The 24,340-nt window shown below is 37.7% G+C and overlaps 2 protein-coding genes and 1 pseudogene across 2 annotated transcripts; all 3 read left to right on the top strand.

The window, feature by feature from the left end:
* Positions 1-429: 429 nt before the first annotated feature.
* LOC122148849 lies at positions 430-2,300 on the top strand (annotated as a pseudogene).
* Positions 2,301-12,789: 10,489 nt separating this feature from the next.
* LOC109060275 lies at positions 12,790-16,957 on the top strand. Its single transcript, XM_019077434.2, has 5 exons — positions 12,790-12,932; positions 13,674-13,753; positions 14,281-14,436; positions 14,557-14,685; positions 15,505-16,957. Exons 2-5 carry the CDS (start codon positions 13,674-13,676, stop codon positions 16,955-16,957), a joined length of 1,818 nt encoding a protein of 605 aa, XP_018932979.2. The 5' UTR covers positions 12,790-12,932.
* A 2,586-nt stretch (positions 16,958-19,543) lies between these two features.
* Positions 19,544-21,601, top strand: LOC109046190 (ras-related and estrogen-regulated growth inhibitor-like protein). The gene is made up of 4 exons (XM_019063987.2): positions 19,544-19,705; positions 19,788-19,841; positions 19,932-20,008; positions 20,320-21,601. The coding sequence occupies exons 1-4, from the start codon at positions 19,591-19,593 to the stop codon at positions 20,734-20,736; spliced, it is 663 nt and encodes a 220-aa protein (XP_018919532.2). The 5' UTR covers positions 19,544-19,590; the 3' UTR covers positions 20,737-21,601.
* The last annotated feature ends 2,739 nt before the right edge of the window (positions 21,602-24,340 follow it).

The following is a 24,340-nucleotide window of genomic DNA, read 5'->3' as shown; positions in this document are numbered from 1 at the left end:
TGGGCGTGATGTCTAAGGATCTGAGACAAGTCGAACACACCTCTAGAAAAGCCTATCAGAGTGGAACCCTAACACTCATAACAATGCATAAATTTGTAGCTTCTACAAATCTTTAACACCCACAGCTACACAACCATCATATGAAATGAGAAGTTAGAGAGAGAACATATTTCATTTGATCTGTTCACCTATATAATTTCAAATGGTAAGAAACTATGTAACAAAATCATCAAATTAATAATATGATTTTTAAAGAAACCATTAGTGTTTTACCAGTACATACTTGTAACATACTATTTGTTTTAAAATAATATTTGTTGATATAATAAATTTTGTGAAGCAAAGTTTATTGTTATGTAAAATCTGACACCATTAATGACTTATCTTCTTTTCGCTACAGATCATGGGAAGTTCCAATTTACCTAATTTTTCTTGGCATTGCTTCTCATGACCATTTCTGGAGGAAGATGACTTAGGTGCATCAAAAGGTTGTAAGGATGCTCCCTTTGTTCCAGGATACAATCCATTAGCTGGAGAAGGATTTGATGTTGTGACCATGGAGCGACAAAGGGTTCTTATGTGATCAACACAGAAATATGGGATTTAGGAAAATGGGCACTTGTAAATTACGCAAAAAAAAACAAGTACATGAATGGAATAAAACAGAAGCTACCAGCAGCAGTTGTAGACTGGGGGACCTTGCCGAAGTGTTCAATGAAAGTCTCCAGTCAGAGCTTTGAATCAGCTGAAGCACTAGTCAATGATTCATTATCAGCACTCCCAGATGGTTGAAAGTAGGTTAGATGTGAAGGCTTTGGATCTGCAGTTGGAAGCACTCATTCCAGGGAAGCAAAATTTGCAATGAAAAAATCAAAAGAAGACAAATACAGCTTCACCAAACATTGAAGCAGGGTGCAATATTTACAGGTTATTTTTCCTCTCTCTTGCTGTTAAAAAGTACAATGACTATGAAATTAAAACTTTAATTGCAAATTGTTTCCTTTTTTGATTCCCACTAAGTTTAAATGAGTTTATTGTTTCTTTATAGATATCGTATATCTGAAAAGCCTCCTCTTCATGAAGAGTTTCTTGAAGCAATCAAATCACTCCCTTGCATCCTACGATCCAGATGCCTACCGCAACCTGATCTCCACATAGGGCACTCACTATACCACAAGTGTTAAGTTAGGGGGTCAAATGAAAGCCATAACAGCCATCAAATCCTGTCAGGCTGCAGTGAGTGGACTTACAGACACCGCGGTAAAGGACTGTTTGGATGTGGAAGCTTCGGGTTCACAGAGCACAGCGACTGTGAACGAAAAGACACAGTTTTGTCGAGAACAGAAAAAAAGATGCACACAAATGGAAAAGTTCAGCTCCATGTTCAGTGAGCGTCAGACAGAGATTATTGGAGGAAACATAAATGGAGAAGATCTGCTTTTTTCTGGTTCATCACACCCAGATTCCCTTAAAAATTGGCTTGAGGCTTTGAAGAGTCTCCCTGACATTGTGCATTACTCTCTGAAACCCCTCCATTTCTTACTGAGTAATAAACACCCTGCACGAAAAGGACTGAAGAAAGCTGTAGAAGGAATCATCATTCAAAATGCCCTCATGGAGATTTGCTCTGAGCCTTGCAAGATTGGCAGGAAGTGCAGTGCAAGAGACCGATGTGCTTGTGTTTGTGAAAGTAGTCAATTTATAAAAAGTCTAACTGCTGTCCAGCTGAAAAAGGACTTGCCACACTGAAAGTCTACAATCTCAGAGCCAAAGGTCTGTATGGAGATGTAGGTAGTCAAACAGATGGAACTGTAACTGTTACATATGACAAACAAATCAAGCGCACTGAGACCATTGATAATAATGACAATCCACGTTGGCCAGAAACTTTGAGTTTGGACCTATTAAGATCAGAAAGTCCAGTAACCTAACTTTTGAAGTATATGATGCAGACAGCTATTGGAACAGCGATCTTCTTGGTAAATGCTCTTTTTATCTAAGAAGTGGAGTTGTGGATGATGCTTGTGTTTTACACATATGGCACCTTCTATTTACCTATGAAGTGAAATGTGCACCCAGTCTGCAGGGCCCACAGTGTAATGAACACAAACCTTCTCCAATGGCTGCCCATCTGGCTGATATTTTCAGCTCAAGAAATGGTGTTCTGGTTAAAGACCTGCCGAGGCTTAAACTAGCTCTCAATTACTCAGATAAGTTCAATTTCAAGAGCACCTATGGAAAGCTGATGATGCTGTGACCTGCATTTTGAATCCCTCGCTTTTATGCATGAAAAAGATCCCTAATATGGCCCAACAGAACTTTCATTTGCTAGAAAAAAAGAGTATATCTGCAACATTTGCTTACTTGTATCCCATTTCCTTTCTGCGTTCTTGCATTAATAAAGCATTTCACAAAGACAGATCTCTGTGTGTGTGTGTGTGTGTGTGTGTGTTGTGTGTGCGTGCGTGCGGGTGCGGGTGTGTGTGTGTGTGTGTGTGTGTGTGTGTGTGTGTGTGTGTGTGTGTGTGTGTTGTGTGTGTGTGTGTGTGTTGTGTGCGTGTGAGTGTGTATGTGTGTGTTTGTTTGTTTTTTACAAAAAAAATTGCAAAAATGCAAACGCTACAGCCAGTGCCCCCATTTGATAACATTTATAATAAAGACCCACATTTGCCACCGGCAACTTCATTTGTGTCCTTTGCAGTAGTTAACCAGGAAGTCAAGGTTCAGCTAATGCAACTGGCCATTTATCCAGGGTGCCTCCCTGCCTCTTCCTGAGATGCCTAGGACAGGCTCCCAGCATTCCTGTGACAAAACACAGGACAAGCAGTATGGGAGGATGAATACATCTTAGTCGGATTAAATAGGCCAAAATAGCATAGTGTCAATTTTACTTGTGACAGTATAAATATGGGTAGTTTGCTAGATTTTGCCATTTTGAATTCAGCCATAGACTCAATTATGGCAACTTCCACCTTGTGCACCTCTGTTGCTATGCGCCACCCAAGAAATTATTTCTCAGGTGATGATACAAAACTGCACATTAAGCAATTATGGCAACTTCCACCTTGTGCACCTCTGTTGCTATGCGCCACCCAAGAAATTATTATTAAGACGCAATTGGCATACTAACATACGGCTCTCTTCATATATTTTTAATTTCAAACTGAAATACAAGAAGTTAATGTAAGGAATAATTGACAACGGGCTGTTGTTGGAATTATTGAAAAATAATGCAGCCCAGGAGGTGGAAAAAAATACAGCCATAATGCAAAGCAATAATTATATGGACTGGAATCAATCATTCTGCTTATACCATTGTTACAGACGCTCAAGACATTGTTGAGATATTTTATTTCAAGGAATTTGTCAGGTTTTGTCCTCAAAATGCTCTTGCGTGTAGGACTAATTTCTTACAAATTTCATTCCACGCCTCATTCCCAAAACATCATTTTAAAGCTAGTAAACAGGCTTGAGCGATTCATATGCAAATTGCAGTTTTAAAGAAAGAATTTACATTTAAAATGCTTTGGCAATATTATAATACTGTAACAACTCTGGTTGTAAAGCACAGATACACAAGGGAGATGAAGGTAATCCAAAACTATCTTAAATAAATCCACAAGAAAATTCAAATGGAGAGAGACAAACCAAAGCATAGACACAAACAATACCTGACAAACTGAAGGAGCTAACATAGAGTAGGAACTTCAAAACTAATGATGAACGAGTTGCACACTCCTGAGCAGAATGTCTAATCAACCCAAATAACCCTGACAACATTTTTAACTCGCTCTCAAAAAGGGTGTTCATTTTTAACACATTTTTTTGCGTTTTGACTATTTTAAACACATTTTGTGTGTCATTTTGTGTTAAACGTGTGTTAAAAAAGAAAAAATGCAACACAGTGTGTCCAACACAATATGTGTTTATTATCTGCTTGCATCACTTAATGAGCCGTTATTCTTCTCAAGAGCATTTTACTTGTGCTTCAACTTTTCATGTTTGGCTGACATCTTCAAAATATGTAGGTAAGAAAAATTTTCGTATTTGGCATTAGAATCTTTCAAATTGTCTTTTGTGATCATTTTTAGAGGTCAAGAGGCATTTTACAACCTCTACGAGGTAGCCGGAAAACTGCCTCATGAATGGCAGTGTGAGCTGAGCCCACGTTAACACTACACAATTTCAGCAGTGGGAACTTATTTTACCAAGCTTTATGATTTATTTTGTTATATTTAATTTGAGTGGAGTCTCTTTTAATTAATCATTGACATGTTGTAGTGTGTCACGTGAGGAAATTCAAAATGAACAAAGCTCATGGTGCCAGTGGCGGTTCTACATTGAAATACACCCTGGGCGAGACCCCTTTCGAGCGCCCCCGCCCAACCCCCCCCCCCCCAACCCCAACCCCAACCCCCACACACACACACAAAAACTATTTCTGCACAAACAGTTATATTTTATTATAACAACATACGTAAGTAAAGTGGTAATTTCTCAATTGCACAAATCCTTCATTAGAAAGTCAGAGGATGCTACAAAATATTGCAAGAAGTGCCCCTGAAATTGCAATTGAATTGCATTTGAAAATCAAAAAGCCCATAGGATAATGTTTTATAAAGCTAAAACAGCCTGGGGGTCAAATTGACTCAAAACATAATAGAAGGGTTACATAAAAATGCTCTTACACACTAAATGTCTGTCATTACGCTATATCCTCATTTTTCCCCCCATGTCATCACATTGTTTAGAGTATAGAAACAAATGGTAAAAAAAAAAAATTATTGAAAAATTATATTTTATTCATGTTATGCTATGGTCACTGGGACTCAGTTGTTTAAAAAATAAAATGACTTTAAATTATATGTATAGGCAAAAACAATGGGATTTTATTTTTTAATCACCAAAAACTTTTTGGGTTTCAGGATATTTTTCAACCAAAATTTGTATATTAAAATCTAAATTTCATGGAGGAACCATTAGCTCTGGTTACTGCCTCAAAGTCTATGCATGACACACTTTTAGTTATGACTTGTAAAACTATACTTAGCATACTGTGTAGCAAATAAATAGCAAATGTTCATCTTTAACCTAAAGATTTGAAAATGCCGTTGGTTATTTACAGGGCCTAACATTAAACCAACTGATGGAAATGATAACTGAACTTGTAACAGTTTTATTGCAAAGCACAATATTATAAATTAGATATCGTGATTGAGTTGAAACCAAATTATTGTTAAGGTTGTTTTTTTTTTTGTTTTTTTTTTTAATTGTAACAAGCAGACTAAAATTCAAACATGAGTGGATACCAATTTATTTGCTATGCACAGTAACGTAAAATAATGCTAGACATAGCATAAATGCATTTATATTTATTTGTATGATATAACCTAAGCTAAAATAATGACTTGTGGATTGATGTGAATGCCAACAAATGGGAATAATGCTCAGAATGCTTGTGGCTTAAACATTTCTGATGACGTTCATTGCCATGGATTGATTTTATCGGGTTACAAGAAAAGGAAGGATATGGATTTAATTGTGAACTGTTTGTAGGCTACTGATTTTAGTAGGATACACATCCTAGCTAAGTTCGAGTCCACACAGCCAACTGATGATAATCTGCATTACAAAAAGAAAAAGAAAAAATCTTTAAAGGTTATTCACGCTTAGGCTACATATTGCTGCCAAGGTATCTAATCTTTAAAGTGCTTTGTTATATGGAGCTGTTTGGTAGATCATGATCTAATTCGTTTGTCTACACCATAATTAAAATGCGGCAGACTTTAATGGACAGTAAAACAAAGACAGAACACCGTATAACTCCAAACCGGCACCGTAGCTTCATATTGAGGCGCAGCTAAACAAAGGCAGAATGTTGTAACTCAATTTGAGTGTTCCAAACAAAATGAAAGAGTGGTAGCTGGTGTTATACAGTGTTCTGCCTTGGTTTCTCCGGGGCTTTTTTCGAAGTTATGGTTGAGACGACCCATTATTTTCTCAGAAAAACAATGAAAATTGACTCAAGATACTTATACACATGTTAAAGGATGTCTTGAATGTCCCAAAAATATCAATAACTAATTTTTGACAAAAATTCGAAGTTACAGTCTTTTGTCTTTGCACGGCATTGTAGTGTTCCTTAGTTCCTTCTTGATCTGACTGGTTTGCTGCCTGCTCTGAACTTCACCTGTTTTTTTGGCTTACTCTTTTGGATTATGCCTGTTTGCTGTTGATTGACTGCCTGTTTTGACGACTCTTTGTAAATAAAGCCTGCACTTGGATTTTCAGATCAATTGTCTTGCCTTGCCTTGCCCCGACCCTTTGATCTGATTGTTTGCTGCCTGCTCTGACCTTTGCCTGTTTTTTGGATTACTCTTTAGGATTATACCTGTTTGCTGTTGATTGGATTCTCAACTCCATTGTCACACCTCCACATTACACATTAGCTTGCTATATTCCTTATGTGTAAAAATAAAGCTTTGAATGGAAGACGCCCTTGAAGCGTTTGTGACAGATATTGACGTGACAGGAGATAAACAAGAGACTTCATCACCACTGACCCTCACCATCACTTGTATGCTGATGAAAATATATAAATAAAAACAATTAATGTTGAAGATGCAGTCAAATACTTTTTTTATGTTCAAAATACAAACTTGATTAACCATAAACTCTTAAGGAACTTTTAATTAAAGCAACATTGTTTAAATTACTGTAATTTTGATAGTTTACTTTTTTGAAACTATGAGTGTTTTTATTGCATAGAAGGTCTGTTCAAAAGTAACAAGAAATATCACATACTTGACACGTTGTGTAACTATAACACATTAATGTGTGGAAAATTGCAACACACTTTCTGTGTTAGCAGGATTAACACACTGGTTGAGTTAGAAATAACACAAAATGTGTTGTCCTTAACTAGACACAGGCTGTGTTATTTTCAACACATACTTTGTTAGTGAAACAGTACAAACTAAAAAACAAAGTCCAAACAGTGAATGAATGTGACAAAAACAAATGTCATTACAATAAAATAGTCAAAAGTGATTCATATTCATTTATCACCCTTGGGATTTGCATTCAATGGACACTTTGTTCAAATTGAGCTGAAGTGCTGTTTATGTGGTTAAAACATCCTGTTTCCAAAAGATTTTTGGAGTGTAAGGTTTCTTCATATTTCTACCAGAATAAGTAAATCAGGATAAACTCAAATCATGAACAAATTATGATCATTCACAGATCTTGAGCTTCATGATCATTCTCTCTACACTGGCCACAAGTAGCATAAAGCATCCAAAGCAAATAGAACCCATTATAATTAGTTATAGTGTCTATACTGGAAACAATGAAGGACAGTTGATTCATACATTTGCTTTGATGGGTCCAGTTGCTGTTGTGGTTTTTTCCTTTGAAAGCACAATCACAGTGACAAATATAGGACATAATACCATGTGTAATATCAAATATTGGGCCAAATGACTAACAGTGATGGGTATCAGCCTCAGCATCACTGCAGCATGTACTGGGATTTTGTGAGTTGACAATGCAAATAAAAACCCTGCAATGCTGAAAAAATACATCTTTGCATTGACTTTGAATGCTGTTAAGTAACTTTTACAATCAAAAACTATTAAGTCTGATTCATATGAAAGTGAAAGTGATGTGACATACAGCCAAGTATGGTGACCCATACTCAGAATTCGTGCTCTGCATTTAACCCAAAGTGCACATACACAGCAGTGAACACACACCCGGAGCAGTGGGCGTTCGGTGCCTTGCTCAAGGGCACATCAGTCGTGGTATTGCTGGCCCAAGACTCAAACCCACAACCTTAGGGTTAGGAGTCAAACTCTCTAACCATTAGGACATGACTTCCCCAACATTATGATCAAGTGTTTTAACCAATAATATGAATGTCTCTTGTCTTCCTATTTAACTTTCATTTGCATTATATAAATGCACATTTTTCTCTACACACAATGAGAATCATTTTGTAATACATTTAATGTTCTGAAATTTTTTTAATTTTAATGCTTTATAGATTGTTAGATCCACAGAGCAGCTTATATCCACTCCAGTCCACTTATATCCACACACTAGGAAATGGATGGCTATTTTGCTATACTGGATATTGCCATATCAATATGTCAGTATCCAGTATAGCATTGTTCCCATAACAGAAATGTACAGCGCTGTTCCCTTTCTAGCTTTATCTTGACATTGTGGAGTGTCCGTTGTGGTAACTCTTCCCTTTTCACATTTCCCGAAGTCCTATTGGCTCATGTCCAATCGAATGGCCAATAGTTGCAAAGTATGCAAATCACATGCAAATACCGATGAGCTTAAAAGGCAGTATAAAATGTGGTGCATGCAACAATTACGTCAGAATATTTTCTTTCACATTGGCTTCTGCATCGAGAATGAAGATTACATCATACTGCAGTATCTGCGTGGGACCCATTGACCCGCCAGACAAACACAAGCATACAGTTCAACTGCATCAAGTCCAACCTGCCAGCGTGCGTGCTTAGAACTCGCCGTTATGTGGCTCACGGCCTTTTCGGGGATAGACCCACTGCCGCCAGCAAGCCGCTGGTGGCCCCCCACCCAGAGGTGAGAGTGATGACTCGTTGTGAGGTTGCCATCCTCCGTGATCACCTCGATCCCCAGTCACCTTCTCAGATGATTCACCTCTCTCTTTTTTTTTAAAGCCATCTGGCCATCTGGTCAGCAAAGCCTACTCCAAAGGCTGGGGAATGAGCGTTCGCCCTGCATGCCAGTGCTACAAGTTTTCCAGGCCAAACTCCTGCAGTCCCTGGAGGGCGGGGCCATCACTCCAGACACTATCAAAGATCTGAGTGCGGTGACAGGCTTTGCGGTGATGGCAATAATGTGCGCTGCTCAGGTGACCGGCCGATCCATGGGCTTTTATGGTAATTCTTCAGAGGCACCTGTGGTTAAATCTAGCTGACCTCAAGGACGCAGACTTTAAGGTGCTCCTTAATGCACTTATCATTTCTTCCGGCCTCTTTGGTGATGCTGTGGAGTCCATCTTTGAGAGATTCGCGGAGGCTTAAAAGCACTCCAAAGCCATGAGCCACATCATGCCTCTGCGCTCGTTCCAGCTACCTTCCAGATCTATGTCGTCTTCAGAGGAGGGAGTTAAGGCCTGCCGCAGTGGACCCTCGGTGGGAGCCAGATGTTAGGAGGAAAGTGTGGTCAGGACCCGGGAAGAGGCACCATGGGCATCGGAGGAGCCCTCGCTGTGACACCGGGCCACCCTTGGCCTCCAAGCCATCTTCCTGAGGGTGTTGAGAGGAGGCTCCCAGGTGCCACAGAAGCCAGCCCCAAGTTCAAGTGTGCAGTGTTCAAAATGTTTTTTTATGTGTGTACGAGGAAAATTCTTACATCCTCACAGAAATAGCTCTTTCCTCCTCACTCAATCAATACGGCTCCGCTCACCACGCCTTAGAGCAGTGCAGACCCGGCAACCAACACTAGCTTGTGCATCCAGCAACCAAGCAGCTAAAGCCGCTATGTCAGATCCTGAGCGTATGGAAAGTTATTCCATAAATCTTGCGTTATTTGGCGTGATAGAGGGCGGGTATTCTCTTCCATTAAAAAGCAGAATGCCCCATTTCAACAGCGTGGCACAGTCTTTAACATTGCCTCGAAACGCCCTGGTCCTGAGACAAGAGGTATGCAGCCGGCTCGGAAAAGGAGTGATAGAACGGGTCACTCCAAGCAAGCTAGAGAGCGGGTCTGAATACCGTTTCCCACAGCGGATGCTCCGTAATGTAGAGAGAAAGCTCAAAAGGGAACATCTCTGGTTATTGACGTAACCAGCAGGGCAGCGTTTAGTCTCAGATTCTGATGTAATATTCACATGATCGCTGCTCGATCAGCAGGGCAGCGTTTAGTCTCAGATTCTGATGTAATTGTCACATGCACTGCATTTTATACTGCCTCTCGAGCTCATCAGTATTTGCATATGATTGGCATACTTCTGCGACAATTGGCCATTCAAATGGACTGACGTGAGCCAATGGGACTTCAGGAAATGTGAAACGGATGAGATCCCACAGTGGATGCTCCGCAATGTCTCATTCCTGCTCTCAGGGAACCGAGATTACGACAGTAACTAGAGACTTTTCTCTGGCATTTTCAAAGACTACAGGGTGAGACCTGCCCTGATTGTAAAGGAAACCGTGGTTTTAGTGAGAATACAAATGTAGTGATAATATAATATAACAGGCAATGCAGCCTTTATCCGTAATCTGATTGACTAGACATGAGTATACACTGATCCCACCCCACCTTTTATTTGTATTCGATCTCAACTCCATAAATGTATAAACTAAACTAAAATCTACAAATGTGTGTTGCACAAATAGACAGGAAGCCATCTACAAATGTACAGGAAGTGATTTACATATGAATGCCAGTTAGACCTGTGACATGAAAACATATTTCTAATTTTTTTTTTTTTTTTTTTTTGTTTTGCAAAATCTATCTAATTTTCTATTTATCTATCTATCTTTGTGAATTTAAAACATGCTAGTCATATGCTAACTGTATTTTGCTAATCATATTAGTTACTTGTTTGCTATAATGTTGCTAGTCTCTGAGGTTTTAGTCACATATGCTAGGAAACTGTTAGTCAACGCCCACTGCTATGATACATATAGCAATGACCAACATCATAATTTAGAAGTCATAGGCTATTTTCTATCCTGTTTTTGGGCCTCTCTGCAGAACGGTCTGTTTATATAGGCGGGCACATTCAGGACTCAACGCCCACTGCTATGATTGGCTGTTTCACTTATTAAAATAACAGATGCTGCTGTGATGTACTCTGAAAACAATGTGGATCAATTGCGTTAAAAACGCATAAATACTCAGTATACATGAAATGGTCTGGACCAGACAATACAAAAGGGGTAAAAGCACATTTACTCACACTTATGTGGTACGACATTGGATCCACACTAGTCAGACTCAGCGCTGCATCATCATTTACTTTCAGTTTCTCTGAAAAACCACCATCTTGTTAATGTAAAATTATAAAAATAACAAAGTACCAAAACAATAACAAAATCTGTAACAATTTTACCAACTTTACCCCGTGTTTACACTGGGCATGATTATAGACAACCAGTTTGTCTTCACTGGATGCGGCACAGACTAACCAAAACAAAAACACACTCATTATAATTTGGCTATTTTGTCTTCACTGGATGCGGCACAGACTGACACAACAAATCCCCACAGTAAACTGATGTCCCGCTCTATTTCTGACATACTCCAAGCATTCGCACCGCTTCTGAACTGAAAGAGAAAATTATTTGCAACATGTTGCAACAGAGCTTGAACCGGATCTAGATATGTTAAGATCACAAGGCGATTTAACTATTTTTCACAACTTCTCTACACAGTGTCTTATAATATCATCTTTATGGTTCTGTTGATGGATTAATCATGTGTTTGCGTCTCTCTAGTATTTCCTCTCCTCCTACTATTGGCGCGTATCAATGGGCGTGGCTAAAGAGGCAGTGATGATCTTCTTCTGTGGAGGCGGTGCTTAGCCACACTATTACATCATAAAGTGGCACATTCCAAAACGAGTCGTTTTCTGAGCTATATTTCAATAAAAGCTGTTTTTAAACTAACAAGAAAATTTTGAGTTTTAAATCTTACAGGATATTTTTATACATTGACCTATTAAAAGTGACTTGACATACAGCCAAGTATGGTGACCCAAAAAAAAGTACACTCGTTATTGCATTATTGCATTAAGGGATTGAATGAGTGCACTCGATAACATCCACTATCATTTCACAGCCATAGCCATAACATATATTACTAACACTTGTAGGCCCTAAATAACTGCCCAGAGGCGTTGCAAATATAACAGACAAGACAACATATAGAAACACATAAATAAATACCCATACACATATAATTTCGGCTTTATACTGTATATGGTAGGCTATTACATTCCAGAATATAAATATTCTCGTTGAGGCTTCCGAATTTGAATGGATGAGCATGGTTTGCTATCAGGAAGGGCTTTATACTGTATATGGTAGGCTATTACATTCCAGCATATAAATGTGTTTGCTTTATGATCTTCATTCTGGTTAACAATACTCACATTAATATATTTAGTAAATGATGTTAGATAATTAAGCTTAAGGCTTAAGACTAAATATACATAGCGTATGGCCTTGAAGTTGTTGTATCCTCAGTGCAAGAAAAATTTAACCACCATGCAATTAATAGTAGGCTATTGCTTGCTCATATTAAAACTCCAGGAAACTACATTTCCTGTGCATTTCTTAGTATGCTTATTGTTGTGATATATTCAAGTTTCTGTGGTTTGATAACATGTTTCTGAGCTTCAGCATTTCACACATCAGTTGAGCTGAAGTGAAGTGCATTTAGCACTTCTCTCTCTCATGCACACCATTTTGGGACTTATCATATGAGAGAATCAAACATACTTTAGCAATAACCACACCCTTGTGCACACATTAATATTGCTATTAGTAGCAATGTCAAGGATTTGTTGTTATTCTTTTTTATTATTATTATTTTATTTTATTTTTTTTAAGGTGATTCATAATGCAAGGTATGCTGGAATAGGCTATGCTTATATCATTTTGCTCAGATTGACCATTTTAAAACCACATTTTTAAAAATAACTTATTTGTTTGTTTTGTTTTGCTTAGTTTATGTTAGGTGAGTGACTAAAGATGTTATAAAACAAAGATATCAGCTTCGTCCGACCCTTCAAAACACAAATTTACGCCCTCTCGTGACGTCACGGTAATTCTCAGTTGTGATTGGCTGCTGCAGAAAGGCGGATCTAATCTACAGCGCCTAGGAAGAAGAAGACGGCCATCTTCGTGAGGTCGGAGGCCTTTGTGGTGAGTTTTAAGGGTGATTTTGAAGCGAGAAATCGCTGTACATTCTTTTCCAGTAATTAATTCAATAGCCTGGGTTTATATTGGTTTCAGATGACCAGCTTGTTATTTCATGCCTTTAGGTATCGTCTGTTTTAGTAGCCTGATGTGTACTCACCTAAAGACGACACTGAGATGAGATCATATCGATACGTGCGATCGGCTGTTTGAAAAACTGCTAACAGAAAAGTACCATATATGGCCTGCCAGTAAATAACTGCACGCGATTTTAAGTAAATCAGTTAGGTCTGGAGGACCAGTCTGTCAAAGCCTAAAATAAATAATCAATAAATAGATTACTCAATGTGATAAATAAACACATACAGAATTATTATTATTTATTATTATTATTTAAGTCTTTATTAAAATTATTATTATTACTGTTGGTGTTATTTTTCTAACATTATTACAATGTTAGTATATTATACAGTATTTCTATAAAGTTTTATTTAGTTATTTTATTTTTCTGGTTTATGTTATTTTATTTTTTTACAATTTCCATTTAACTGCATCTCACTGACGAGTGATAATAACATCTCATTTTAATTAAACTAAGCTAATTCAATTCATTAAAAGTACTGGGATGAATTTGTGTGGTTAAAGAAAGCATGTATATGTGTGATAAAAGTCAGCCACCCCTGTAGTGCGCAAGTGGTGTTATTTTTTACAAATCAGATTAAAAATTAGTTTTTTGTTTTTCTCCAGATGCCAAGACACTGCTCTGCTGTAGGCTGCAAGTCACGTGACACAAAAGACATTCGGAAATCTGGAACCACTTTTCACATGTGCACACAGATATTTCCAAATCAGCAATTACCAACAGTGTATTATATGCATTTAGCATTTTCTTTCTCCTGCTGTTCCTGAATAGACCAGAGAACCACTGCTATACAACATATTCAGATTTTCACACGTTTAGCTGCTTTCATTTTGATTAAGCATTAAGAAGCTCATTTTCATAGTAATAAAAAAGTTTATTTAATGACTCAACATTCAGTGTACAGTCTGCCAGTCTGTATTCAACCATGCCCTCTGAAGCAAAATGTATTATTTTGGTCAGCTCAAGACTACAGTGATTAATATCTGCCTCCTGGTGACCAATTCACTGAACTACTGGTTTACAATCATTTGCATTGGTCTCAATGCATGTTCTGTGTGATGAAAAGCAGTGTAAAAGACAATGTGTCACAACAGTAGTTGCTGAGGGGGTAATTAAATGATCTTAACTCGTTAATATTGTGTTAATATTGTTTTTTTTTGTTTTGTTTTTTTTCACTTTCACTTTTTTAATATTGTGTATTATGTTTTCCAGATTGCCAAAGAAGGGAAACCCTAGACGCACAGCTTGGATTATCAACTCTCGTCGCAAAGGCCCCGAGGGAAAAGGACAGTGGGACCCCCAGAGTGGTTTCATCTATTTCTGCTCTAAACACTTCACCCCCGATAGCTTTGAACTCTCCGGTGTCAGGTCTGCAGATTATTACGCACTTAACATTTCCTTCAGAATCACCGAAGCAATGACCAAAACAGTTCCGGTTTTGAAATACAGTATATAAATCAATTATTTAGATTTTTTTCAATTTTTTAGTGGCTATCGCAGACTGAAGGACGATGCGATTCCCACTGTATTTGAAATTCAGCCTCACGGAGGAGGAGATGCTGGGAAATGTGCAACAAAACGGAGAGGAAGACCTCGAAATGTGGACAAACATATCAGGTATTTCACATAGAGCTGTAAAAAATCACCTCTTTCTGGTGTGCTTTCTCTTGTGAAAGAAGAAGCGTGCTTAATTGTATTCAGTGTGCACTTCAAACTAAAACATGACTAACACACCTTCAAAAAAAGTGCACTTTGTAAAAAATGTCAAATTTAAAGTTTTACTTTAAAGTACATTTTATATCATTGTGTGTTGATCTTTTGTTGTGCTTTCAAGACATACACTAATCTTTATGTGTTGACTATTATACTAAAGCACATGTACTGGATTTTAACTGTAATGTTATTAGATATTACATTTAAAGTTAATATATTTTAAATGTACTAAATTGGAACTTTGTCATTACAATGTGTAATTATAGATGTATTCAAATATATTTGAACTCTTCCCTCGCCAAAGACAAGATTTTTTTATTTTTTTTAGTGTTGAATTTACCATAAATGCTTTTCAGTAAATTCATCAGTACACTTCAACCATATTTCAAAGACAAAGTAATTGAAATTGCTTTTAAAGATGTACTTAAGTCTTAGTTAAATGGGTCAAAAAAGCATTCTTGAGGTGAGCTAATTGTATTTAAACTATAATACATTTTTATTTCATTACATAATCATGCAATTAAATGTAACATCTAACTGTATTCTATTAATTATATTTGAATACATCTTTTCACTTTTTCACTTTTTAAGTAGTTTATTTCCAGATAAATACTGTTTTTAAAAAGTGTGCTAAAGTGTACTTTTTCACAAGAGTTTAGCGTATGTACGTTTTTAACCTGTTTTAAATAATAAATATGTATATTTTAAACCAATTCTCTTCAGTGTCAAGAACTCCACCAATAATGAAGACTCAGAAAACCAGGAGATCTTCAACAATGAGGCTGTGGTGCAAAAAGTAGCAGAGAATGAGTGTGAAAAGGGTGAAGGGGAGGACAAGCACGGTCAGCCTCCTCCTCAGCCTTCATCTGAGGCTCCTCAAACCTCTGAAGAGATGTCACTAGATGACCAGCAGCCTTCTCCTCAACCTCCTCCTCGTCCACCTTCTCCATCTTGCTACATGAGGCGTCTCCCCCCACCTCCTGGCTTTTACTTGCCGAAAGAGCACAACTACGCTCAGCTGTGCCCTCTAGTGTGGCGTAAGCGCTATGACAAAGCCATCGACAGCTTGGAAAAAGCACTGCGTCTTCTGAGTGCCGCTCGACGGCGGGAGAACCGCCTACGCCACGCGTTACTGCGCCTCAGAGAGAACCGACTCAGAAGTACCCTGTTTCGCACACGAGATGGCCCGAAAGGAAAGGAGGCCCGAGGAGGCAGGTTTTCAAGCTGGGCTGCTCAAAAGGGACAGGGGGCGAAAGTGGAGAGAGGTCGCAATCTTGAAGCATTGGAGGAGAGCGCAAACGATGAAATAGACCTTCTGGCTGAGGGCTGGAACGGACAGGTGCAGACAAAGGGAAAAGTCACTGGGGAAGAAGAAGAAGGGTGCTGCTTTTATTGCGGAAGAGACAATGAAGGAAACAAAGTAAGTGGATACAAAGAAGCAACTGTAGGACCTGATGAGGTTCTAGGATCCCACACAAGACATAAGCCTAATACAATCCAGGAAATCAAAAGGAAAGCCAAAGTGCTCAAAGAACAAAAGTCGGAGACCTCAAGGACTGATGTGGCACCTGTGGAGCAACAAAGCTACTATTTATATTACTGTGAGAGCGCAGAGAACGAGGACACCATGCAGGTGGTCTCCATGGAATTGCTGAGCACCGAGGAGGAAACATCTCTCGAGCTCCACAATAATACTGAAGCGATCCAGCAACTTGCTCTGCTGCATCCACAGACCGACATGCACACTGCGCCCGGGCCTGTTCAGTACTCCACGACACTACAGGAAACTTCTGCGCCATTCCAGCTGCAGCAAATCCAAGTGCTTCAGCCGCAACAGGGACTTCTTCTCTCTGACCTCGTCACAAAGGAAAAGAGCGACATGGAGCAGGAGCAGCAGTTCTTCTGGGTACAGGAAGGGACTGATGATCACGTCCTACTGATGCCGGTTCCTGCCGAAGCGAGGGAAAGCAACAGGGTCGATGTTGAGGCTGTGATTGAGACCGTGCAGCCTCAGGTGATACTGGAGAGATATCAGTCAAAGGACGCTGAAGAAAGGGATGGACTGACTGTGAAGTGTGATTCCGCTGTATTAACAGCTATGGGGTGGGAAAACGGTCAGCTCTCACACCAGTCTGACCTGAGGCCCACGTTACATATCAAAGACAAACATAATTAAAATCTATAATGCTTTCATATTAAGTTAAAAATCAAAACGAAATCCAATCATGGTTAAAATGTATTATGTTAGTAACTGAAAAGCCATAATTCAATAAAACTCTTCAGTTACTAAAATATGTTTGGATATGCAGTTTTTAGTAAATTGGATTCACTAATACAGATAAATGCATCATTTGACATCACAGTTAAACTGTGTTCAAAAACGCCAGAATTACACAGTAAATAATTTGAATTTAAGTTTGAAACTTACTCTGTTATTCTTCCCTGTCTGTATACCCACAAACACAGATTACTGTAGTGCTTTGAAGCAAATGTTCATCCCCTTAACCATGAGGATTGAGTTTTCATTACATAAAGAACAGACAAATATTAACTCCCTTGTTTTTTTTGTTTTTTTAGGAAGGACTCCAAAGATTTTAATCATTATCTTTAACATTTTTGTCTTACTAAAATAATTGCAGTAACACACATTACATAAGTTCATAAAATAAAAACATGACTACTTTTGCACAGATTATAGAACTAGTTAATGTTTGGGCATAGTTTAAAATCTGTCCTAGGCCAGAGATTGATGAGCTTCCCCTGCTGAGTCCCTCTTTATACCATCTACCTTCAGATGTTTGGGATCAGAAAGATTTTTTTAAGGCATTGTTTCTTTTTTCAGCAAGGATTGATCAAAAAAAATTGATCAAAAGTGACAGTCAATATATTTGTGCTCTTCTTTTGAACTTTCTATTCATAGCAGCACAGCTTTTGTCAGCACTGAAAATAATAATAATATATGTAATGTTTCACCAAATCAGCATATTAGAATGATTTCTGAAGGATCGTGTGACATTTGTAATGATGCTGAAATTTCAGCTTTGCATCACAGAAATAAAATACATTCAGATTGTAACATCATCAAAGAAATGTAGCCTTGGTGAACATAAGAGACTTCATTCAAAACATTTAGAACATTATGTCTGGGCAAGAATTTTGTGGGGGAAACAGTATTGTGAATATAAATTAGGGTGACTTTATTTTCAGGTGATTGTTTTAAAACTTTTGAAGACATATGTCGACTTTATTGACCTTCAGTTTGATCTTCTTTAAATTAAGAGGGCTGATGCAGGGGCAACCATGTGCAGTTGGGCACTCTAGAAAATGTCGATCAAACATAGTATTGAGTGCTCCAAACAGATGACAACACCATGATATATATATATATATATATATATAATAAGCCAGGTTTCCATCCAAAGTTGCGAATTTATCTTATGCGCAAAATTGGAATATCGCACAAAACATTTGCGAACGAGCACCGTCAGGATTTACTGCCCCATAGTGCAAAGTCACATGACTTTTTTGATGCGCTTGGAGGAATTTATTCCCAAAATGCATTTCCATCTCCAATTATTCGCATTAACAATTTTTCGCACCAGTCAAAAACCACCTCAAGCGAGCGTAAAAAAAACTTTTTTTGCGAATTAAGGCATTTTTATTCGAAATTCAGCGTTTCCATCACTCGATTCTGATGCGATGCTTCAAAATGCGCAAAAAAGCAGGCTGATGGAAACCCATTGCACGTAAATCCTTAAGTGACTGAAGTCGATTTACATGTAACTTAATGGACAATATTACCATAAAGACCCATATTACCATAATGTGAATTTCCTCTCATTCAATCTCAAAAACTCTCTTTAAGTATTTACCATCCATGTATTTTTAGACTAGTTTAGAATTTGTCTTGGCCAAAACAAACAAACAAATAAACAAACAAACAAACAAATAAATAAAAAGAAGCAGAAAATGTCAACTGCGACCACGAGGCGTCACTCTTTAATAGAGTATGTTGATGTCAAAAATAGTATATGAACACAGCAGTGAAATTTAGAGCAGGATCTGAAGAACATGGTGTATATTTTAGAAGGAAAAAAAATCAATGCACATTTAAATCAGAAAGGCAATGGCCTTTTGCATCTGGAGAATTATTGAAATACTACAGTATTGTCATGAAAAAGCATTTGCCACGACAACTCAGGAATGGCTATATGGGTCTGTGTTGAATTGCTAATTTAATGTTGTGGTAAGTAGTTGCTAAAGACAACCTGTCATTTAGAGGCATTTGCAATGCATAGCCCTTCCCAGAATTGGTGTCATGCCTTGGCAGGAGCCACAGCAGAGAGTTACAACGTTGCTGAAATGTGATCAACACTGAGTTGTTGAAGTAATAATATACATTATATTCCTAACACTTCAACCAAATATTCCATGTATTTGAACTTGCCTACCCCTTCATCCAAATATTCCATGTATTTTCCCATGCAAGATTCGGAAAAAAATATGTTTTTTATTGTTTATTCATTTTAAATACTGAGCTTAATATATATATATATATATACATATATATATATATATATATATATATATATATATATATATATATATATATATATATATATATATATGTTTTCCTGTGCGCTAAAAAAAAAGTACTGTAAATTAAAGCGCAAACAGCAGACGCTCGTCGCTCTGATTGGTCCGACTGAAGAAAGCCCCGCCCATACAATTCAAGCCTATTTAAACAGCTTTCTGTCTGCGCTTCTCTATGTTTAACACCTGCTCACCAACAGGCTTTACTACCCACCAATGGTTGTTCAAGTGAAACCACGCATTCGCTACAGCAGCAAAACCATGGAAGGCAACCAACAGAAAGTGGAGGCCAACATTTTGTTACTTGGAGCTGAGAACGTTGGAAAGTCTGGTAAGTTCTGCAGCAAATGTTGCTTGTTGTCTTTATGCATTTAGTCTGAATTAGAGCACTAACAATCTGTTCTTCTTCACAGCTCTCACCGTGCGCTTTCTAACCAGGCGGTTCATAGGAGAATATGGAGATATAGGTAAACCTAATCACCTACCGCTCTTGAGCTCCATTGTGATTTGCACTAAAATAGGCTTCGTTTTGCTTAACGGTTTATTTTCATTCACAGAATCAATATACAGCCATACTGACAAGATCGACGGGCGTGATATTTGTTTCAACATATGGGACTCACTTTGCCCGCGGGTAAGCATCTGTTTGCACGTTTCGAGATAAAATAATGTTTTGCATGACAGTATGGCAAGCTATCTTAACATAACTTGCTTAAAATTAACTATTATCTATTGATAAGTTATACATTTAATAAAGAAAAAGCCATTGTAATTAGTACTTAGGAAAATGAAAACTACATACTTATAACATTTGGGGGTATTTGCTAGCAACTAATAAGTACTAGTACTTTACATATAGTTGTTAGTATAGGACCAGCAACAATTGAAATGCATGGTTGTCAGAAGTGAATAGAAGTAGGCTAATGCATAAATGTCTTGTTTCAGAATGGAGAGGAGTCAAGATACATCAGCGACAGACAGCTGCAGTGGGCGGACGGTTATATCCTTGTTTACAGCATCTGTGACCGCGCCAGCTTCAACGTGGTGCGGCAACAAGTGCAGAGCATACGACAAGCCAAGCAAAAACTGGCCAGCACAGCTCCGATCATCATTGTGGGGAATAAGAGAGACCTCCAGCACAGACGTACAGTGTCCAGTGAAGAAGGCCGGCTGTTGGCACTCTCAGCAGACTGTGGGTTTTTTGAGGTCTCCGCTGCTGAAACATACCACGGTGTGCTGATGGTGTTTCACAAACTGTTTGAGCTCATCCGAGAGGCGAGGGCGCTCAAGAAGGGCCCTGCAGGGTTCAAAGGTATCGTGAGGAGCGTGTCAGCAGTATTTGGAAGGAAGCGGACTGAATAATTTCACATTTCCCCTCAAAACGGTGGAAGAATCAGGGATAAGCCCTTTATGAAATCCATATTGGAAAAAAAGACTGATTATTGATCTCAACTGGATTTTTGCAAGTTCACAATCTTACAGGCTGTTCACATAACAATCATCTGTGCTGTATTTATTTGTTGGAATGACATCTTTGGCCATTGCATCGCATTTTTTTTTTCTTTTCATGAGCATCGCTACTAAGGCACCAGTCAAGTTAAGAGTAGTTCAACTTTTCAAGTTCCATTTTTCATTTTGTTTTTCAATGCAGAAACGTATTATATGTGAACGACCCCTTTATTCCTGAATGTTCTAAGAATGTTCAAATTAGATTTATTAGAGTCTCATTGCTCACTGTTTTTCAGTATGTTGTAAACTGTCAGTTCTCTCTCTGTACTACTATCAGTTTTACTGTAGCTAATAAGTGCAATTGGTGGCTCAATCCTTCTTAGTCCCTATGCAATTAAATGAGACTGATTCTAAAATATGGACTCTAACATGCATGATACATGAATATTGTAACAATGTAGCATTTCCTTGTGAAAATATTTCATATTTAATTTGTTTTGCCCTAAGCTGTGCTAAAAGCTAAAGACTTTTTGTTTTTTGTTATTTTGTTTTTTTCACAGTCATAAATTGATGTGGCAGAATGTTGCATTTCAAAATGATGCCCACTTTTGCCTTGGTTGATCCTTAACTTTGCTGCCAATACTATGTTTTTAAAGTTCTTACTGTTTCATTTGATGCATTGGTGATATAAACTGTCAAACACAGATTGTTTTATATACTGCAAGTGTAAAAACATATGCTTATATTGTTTTATAATAAAACATGAGAAAGATTTTAATTTCTCTGTTGTTTGTTTGGGTAATAAAAGTCCAGTGAGCCACTTTAGTATGTCACAAACAATACATTTTGTCAAATGCATAAAAAAATAATACTAATAGCGAAATGCAGCAATTAGAATCTGCAGGTTGCCTGTGTTTTAGTTTTGGGATTGGCCTTGTTGCTCCCAACTAACAGTACTATTCAAACCATTGGCAATCGCATCCATTAATATATTAATTCACGATATTGGTGTTTTGCTGAGTGAATGAACAGCAAATGTGCATAAAAAAAAATGTAAATTGAACTTCCTACATGGCCTCTCTAATGGCAGTAAAGCTGTTGTATCTGAAGTCCAGACACCTGAACATTACAAGTTCAACACAAACATTACAATATAACTGAAACCTTAAGCAATATTGGAATCTACAACATATTGGCTCATATATCTGAAACCTTAAGCAAGGTGAGATTTCTGTAATAACTTACTGTTCCTACAAGAAATATGACTAGTAATGTGGAATCTATTATTGGAATAAACAACAAACAAGCACAAAAATATTAAACATTAACAAAATACAAAAGCTCATATATCTGAAACCTTAAGCAAGTACAATACTATTGCAGATTTTCAACATTTCAAATTCTTTGAGGAGGCAAAACAGGACCATTTTGCTTGTCTATTTGCAATTTTTACTTTAAGAGTAAATGAGAGTATGGCTATCTATCAAGTCTCATTCCTCAGTATTTTGATACAGAAATAGAAAGGAAACAGACTGAGAAAGTGAAAGGGGCAGCTGGGTGTTTCTGACAGCTTCCCCTCCAGCCAAGTGGGCACTTTGCGGGGGAGCTGACTGTTGCTGTGAAAGCTGTTGCCATGCGCACCACAATGACCCTCGTCAGCGAGTAATGACATCATTCTCGCAGCTGTGTCTCCGTCCACAGAACGCACCAGTGACACACCAGCCTGGATTCCTCCCACAATCGTGTGTATGCTAACGTTTACACACAAGCATACGCATTAATATTCAACGATGGGCCATAGGGCAGAATATTCTGGAATATTTTATCATTATTTCTCACCAGAGACAACAATAAAAGGGTCTTTCTCAGGAAACCATGCCATCTTTAACATTTAATGATCTCATCAGAAAAGGTTACAGCAGAGTTTTCAGGAAATCATATTTTCCCTCCTCAAGCATAAAATGCCAGGGCTTTAAATGCCATAGACTTCTGGAGTTCAACTCAGGAGCCACAAAATGAAAATTCACCTGTAAATGCATGTTATAGATCTTATTGTGAACCATGAATATGTGTTTATCCATGCATATGTTCCCTTTAAAAAATATATATATATATATAAAAATGTACCTAAAATTTATACTTATGTTTAATCAAAATATCAAAAACGTTATCTTGCCGTAAAAAAAAAAAACAGACTTATCTTTGGTAGCATGTTGTAGGACTTTGTCAGTCATTTGGTCAGCATAAACACTTGGCTGTATATCACAATACAGAAGAGAACAAGAAGAAAATAGATAAAAAAAATCACTTTGTTGTGATTTTAAAACCTTTAACGCCCCATGTCTGGAATTTACAAACTTGGAATTGTGAATATGTAAAATAATGCTGATAGTATTAGTTTTATACTCAATCACATTTTAACTGACAAAAAAAGTTTGTAACCTATGGTATTTCTGTCAAAACATTTTGTGTCAATCATCTCAGTGTTTTAAGGTTGAATGTGACAGGATTGAAGATCCGTGCAAAATCTAATATCATAGCAGACTATGAAATTAGGGTCGCCGTAATTTTGCCATGTAAGACATTATTCCTAAAATCAGTGTGAAATGATAAGTGAATAACAAGCGTATAGAAACATCTAACCCTTATTGTAAGTCTAAAACTGACATTTCTTAAAAACTTTTCCCTGGATTCTGATTGGTTGACTGGAATGTTGTTCCAGGATCAACAAGAATGTTGATCCAGGAACATGTTGTACATGATGAAATCACGCTCACTATGATATTAGACAGAAAATATAATCTCACCACACAAGATTATTTAATTATTTTACTTTGTTACAAGAGCAATTTTTTTTTTCTAGTAAAAATTATTTTGGTCACTATGATGAACTTCCACAATATCTGAGTTATTGTTAAACTTGATGGTACCAGTTTATTAAGCATCGCGTTAGTTCAGTCAGGTCATGTTAGTCAAGCTTGCATCAGCCGACAGTCAGCTGTTCCTGACGTGTACCAATCCAGTGTTGACACCTATCACATGCGGTCTATTTAAATTCCCATTCTTCAGCGTCTCTTCCATCGCATCGCTGCTTGCAAATAACTCCCCCCCCCAACCCCAACCTCCACCAACTTAACCTGTAATCCGATCTAACTTTTGTTTCTTTCCTTTACAGTCTCTTCATTGGAAGCAGTCTCTATCACATTTCATTTACAACTCATGTAATTGTGAATTGTAATTATGTATGCATATAATGGTTCTGTTCTGTAGCCCGGGAGGTTTGTCTTGCTGCTCTCCCCGCTCTGTCCAAGCATGGCTGCATGGACAGGCGTGTGGAGTGTTGCCCAGAACATAACCATACTGCCAACACTAACTGTATGCAATATAATTGTCATAAATATACTTGACGGAAGTGGTCCTGATTGAAATACTGATAAAGACCATAAAAGGAACTTTTTTTATTATTATTATTCAACAATAGCTAAATTGTTATTTCAATCAATATAACATAAGAAAA

Source organism: Cyprinus carpio, chromosome A19 (genome assembly GCF_018340385.1).
Source record: "Cyprinus carpio isolate SPL01 chromosome A19, ASM1834038v1, whole genome shotgun sequence".
In the NCBI taxonomy this organism is placed as follows: Eukaryota; Metazoa; Chordata; class Actinopteri; order Cypriniformes; family Cyprinidae; genus Cyprinus; species Cyprinus carpio.
The sequence above is the reverse complement of the archived record's forward strand: the minus strand, read 5'-3'. Positions and strand labels throughout refer to the sequence as shown.

Coding starts and splice junctions, on each gene's coding strand:
- LOC109046190 (XM_019063987.2), top strand. CDS start 19,591: ATGGTTGTTCAAGTGAAACCACGCATTCGCTACAGCAGCAAAACCATG. Junction 19,842..19,931: donor AGGAGAATATGGAGATATAG/GTAAACCTAATC, acceptor TTTCATTCACAG/AATCAATATACAGCCATACT. Junction 20,009..20,319: donor GGGACTCACTTTGCCCGCGG/GTAAGCATCTGT, acceptor GTCTTGTTTCAG/AATGGAGAGGAGTCAAGATA.
- LOC109060275 (XM_019077434.2), top strand. CDS start 13,674: ATGCCAAGACACTGCTCTGCTGTAGGCTGCAAGTCACGTGACACAAAA. Junction 13,754..14,280: donor TCTGGAACCACTTTTCACAT/GTGCACACAGAT, acceptor TATGTTTTCCAG/ATTGCCAAAGAAGGGAAACC. Junction 14,686..15,504: donor AATGTGGACAAACATATCAG/GTATTTCACATA, acceptor AATTCTCTTCAG/TGTCAAGAACTCCACCAATA.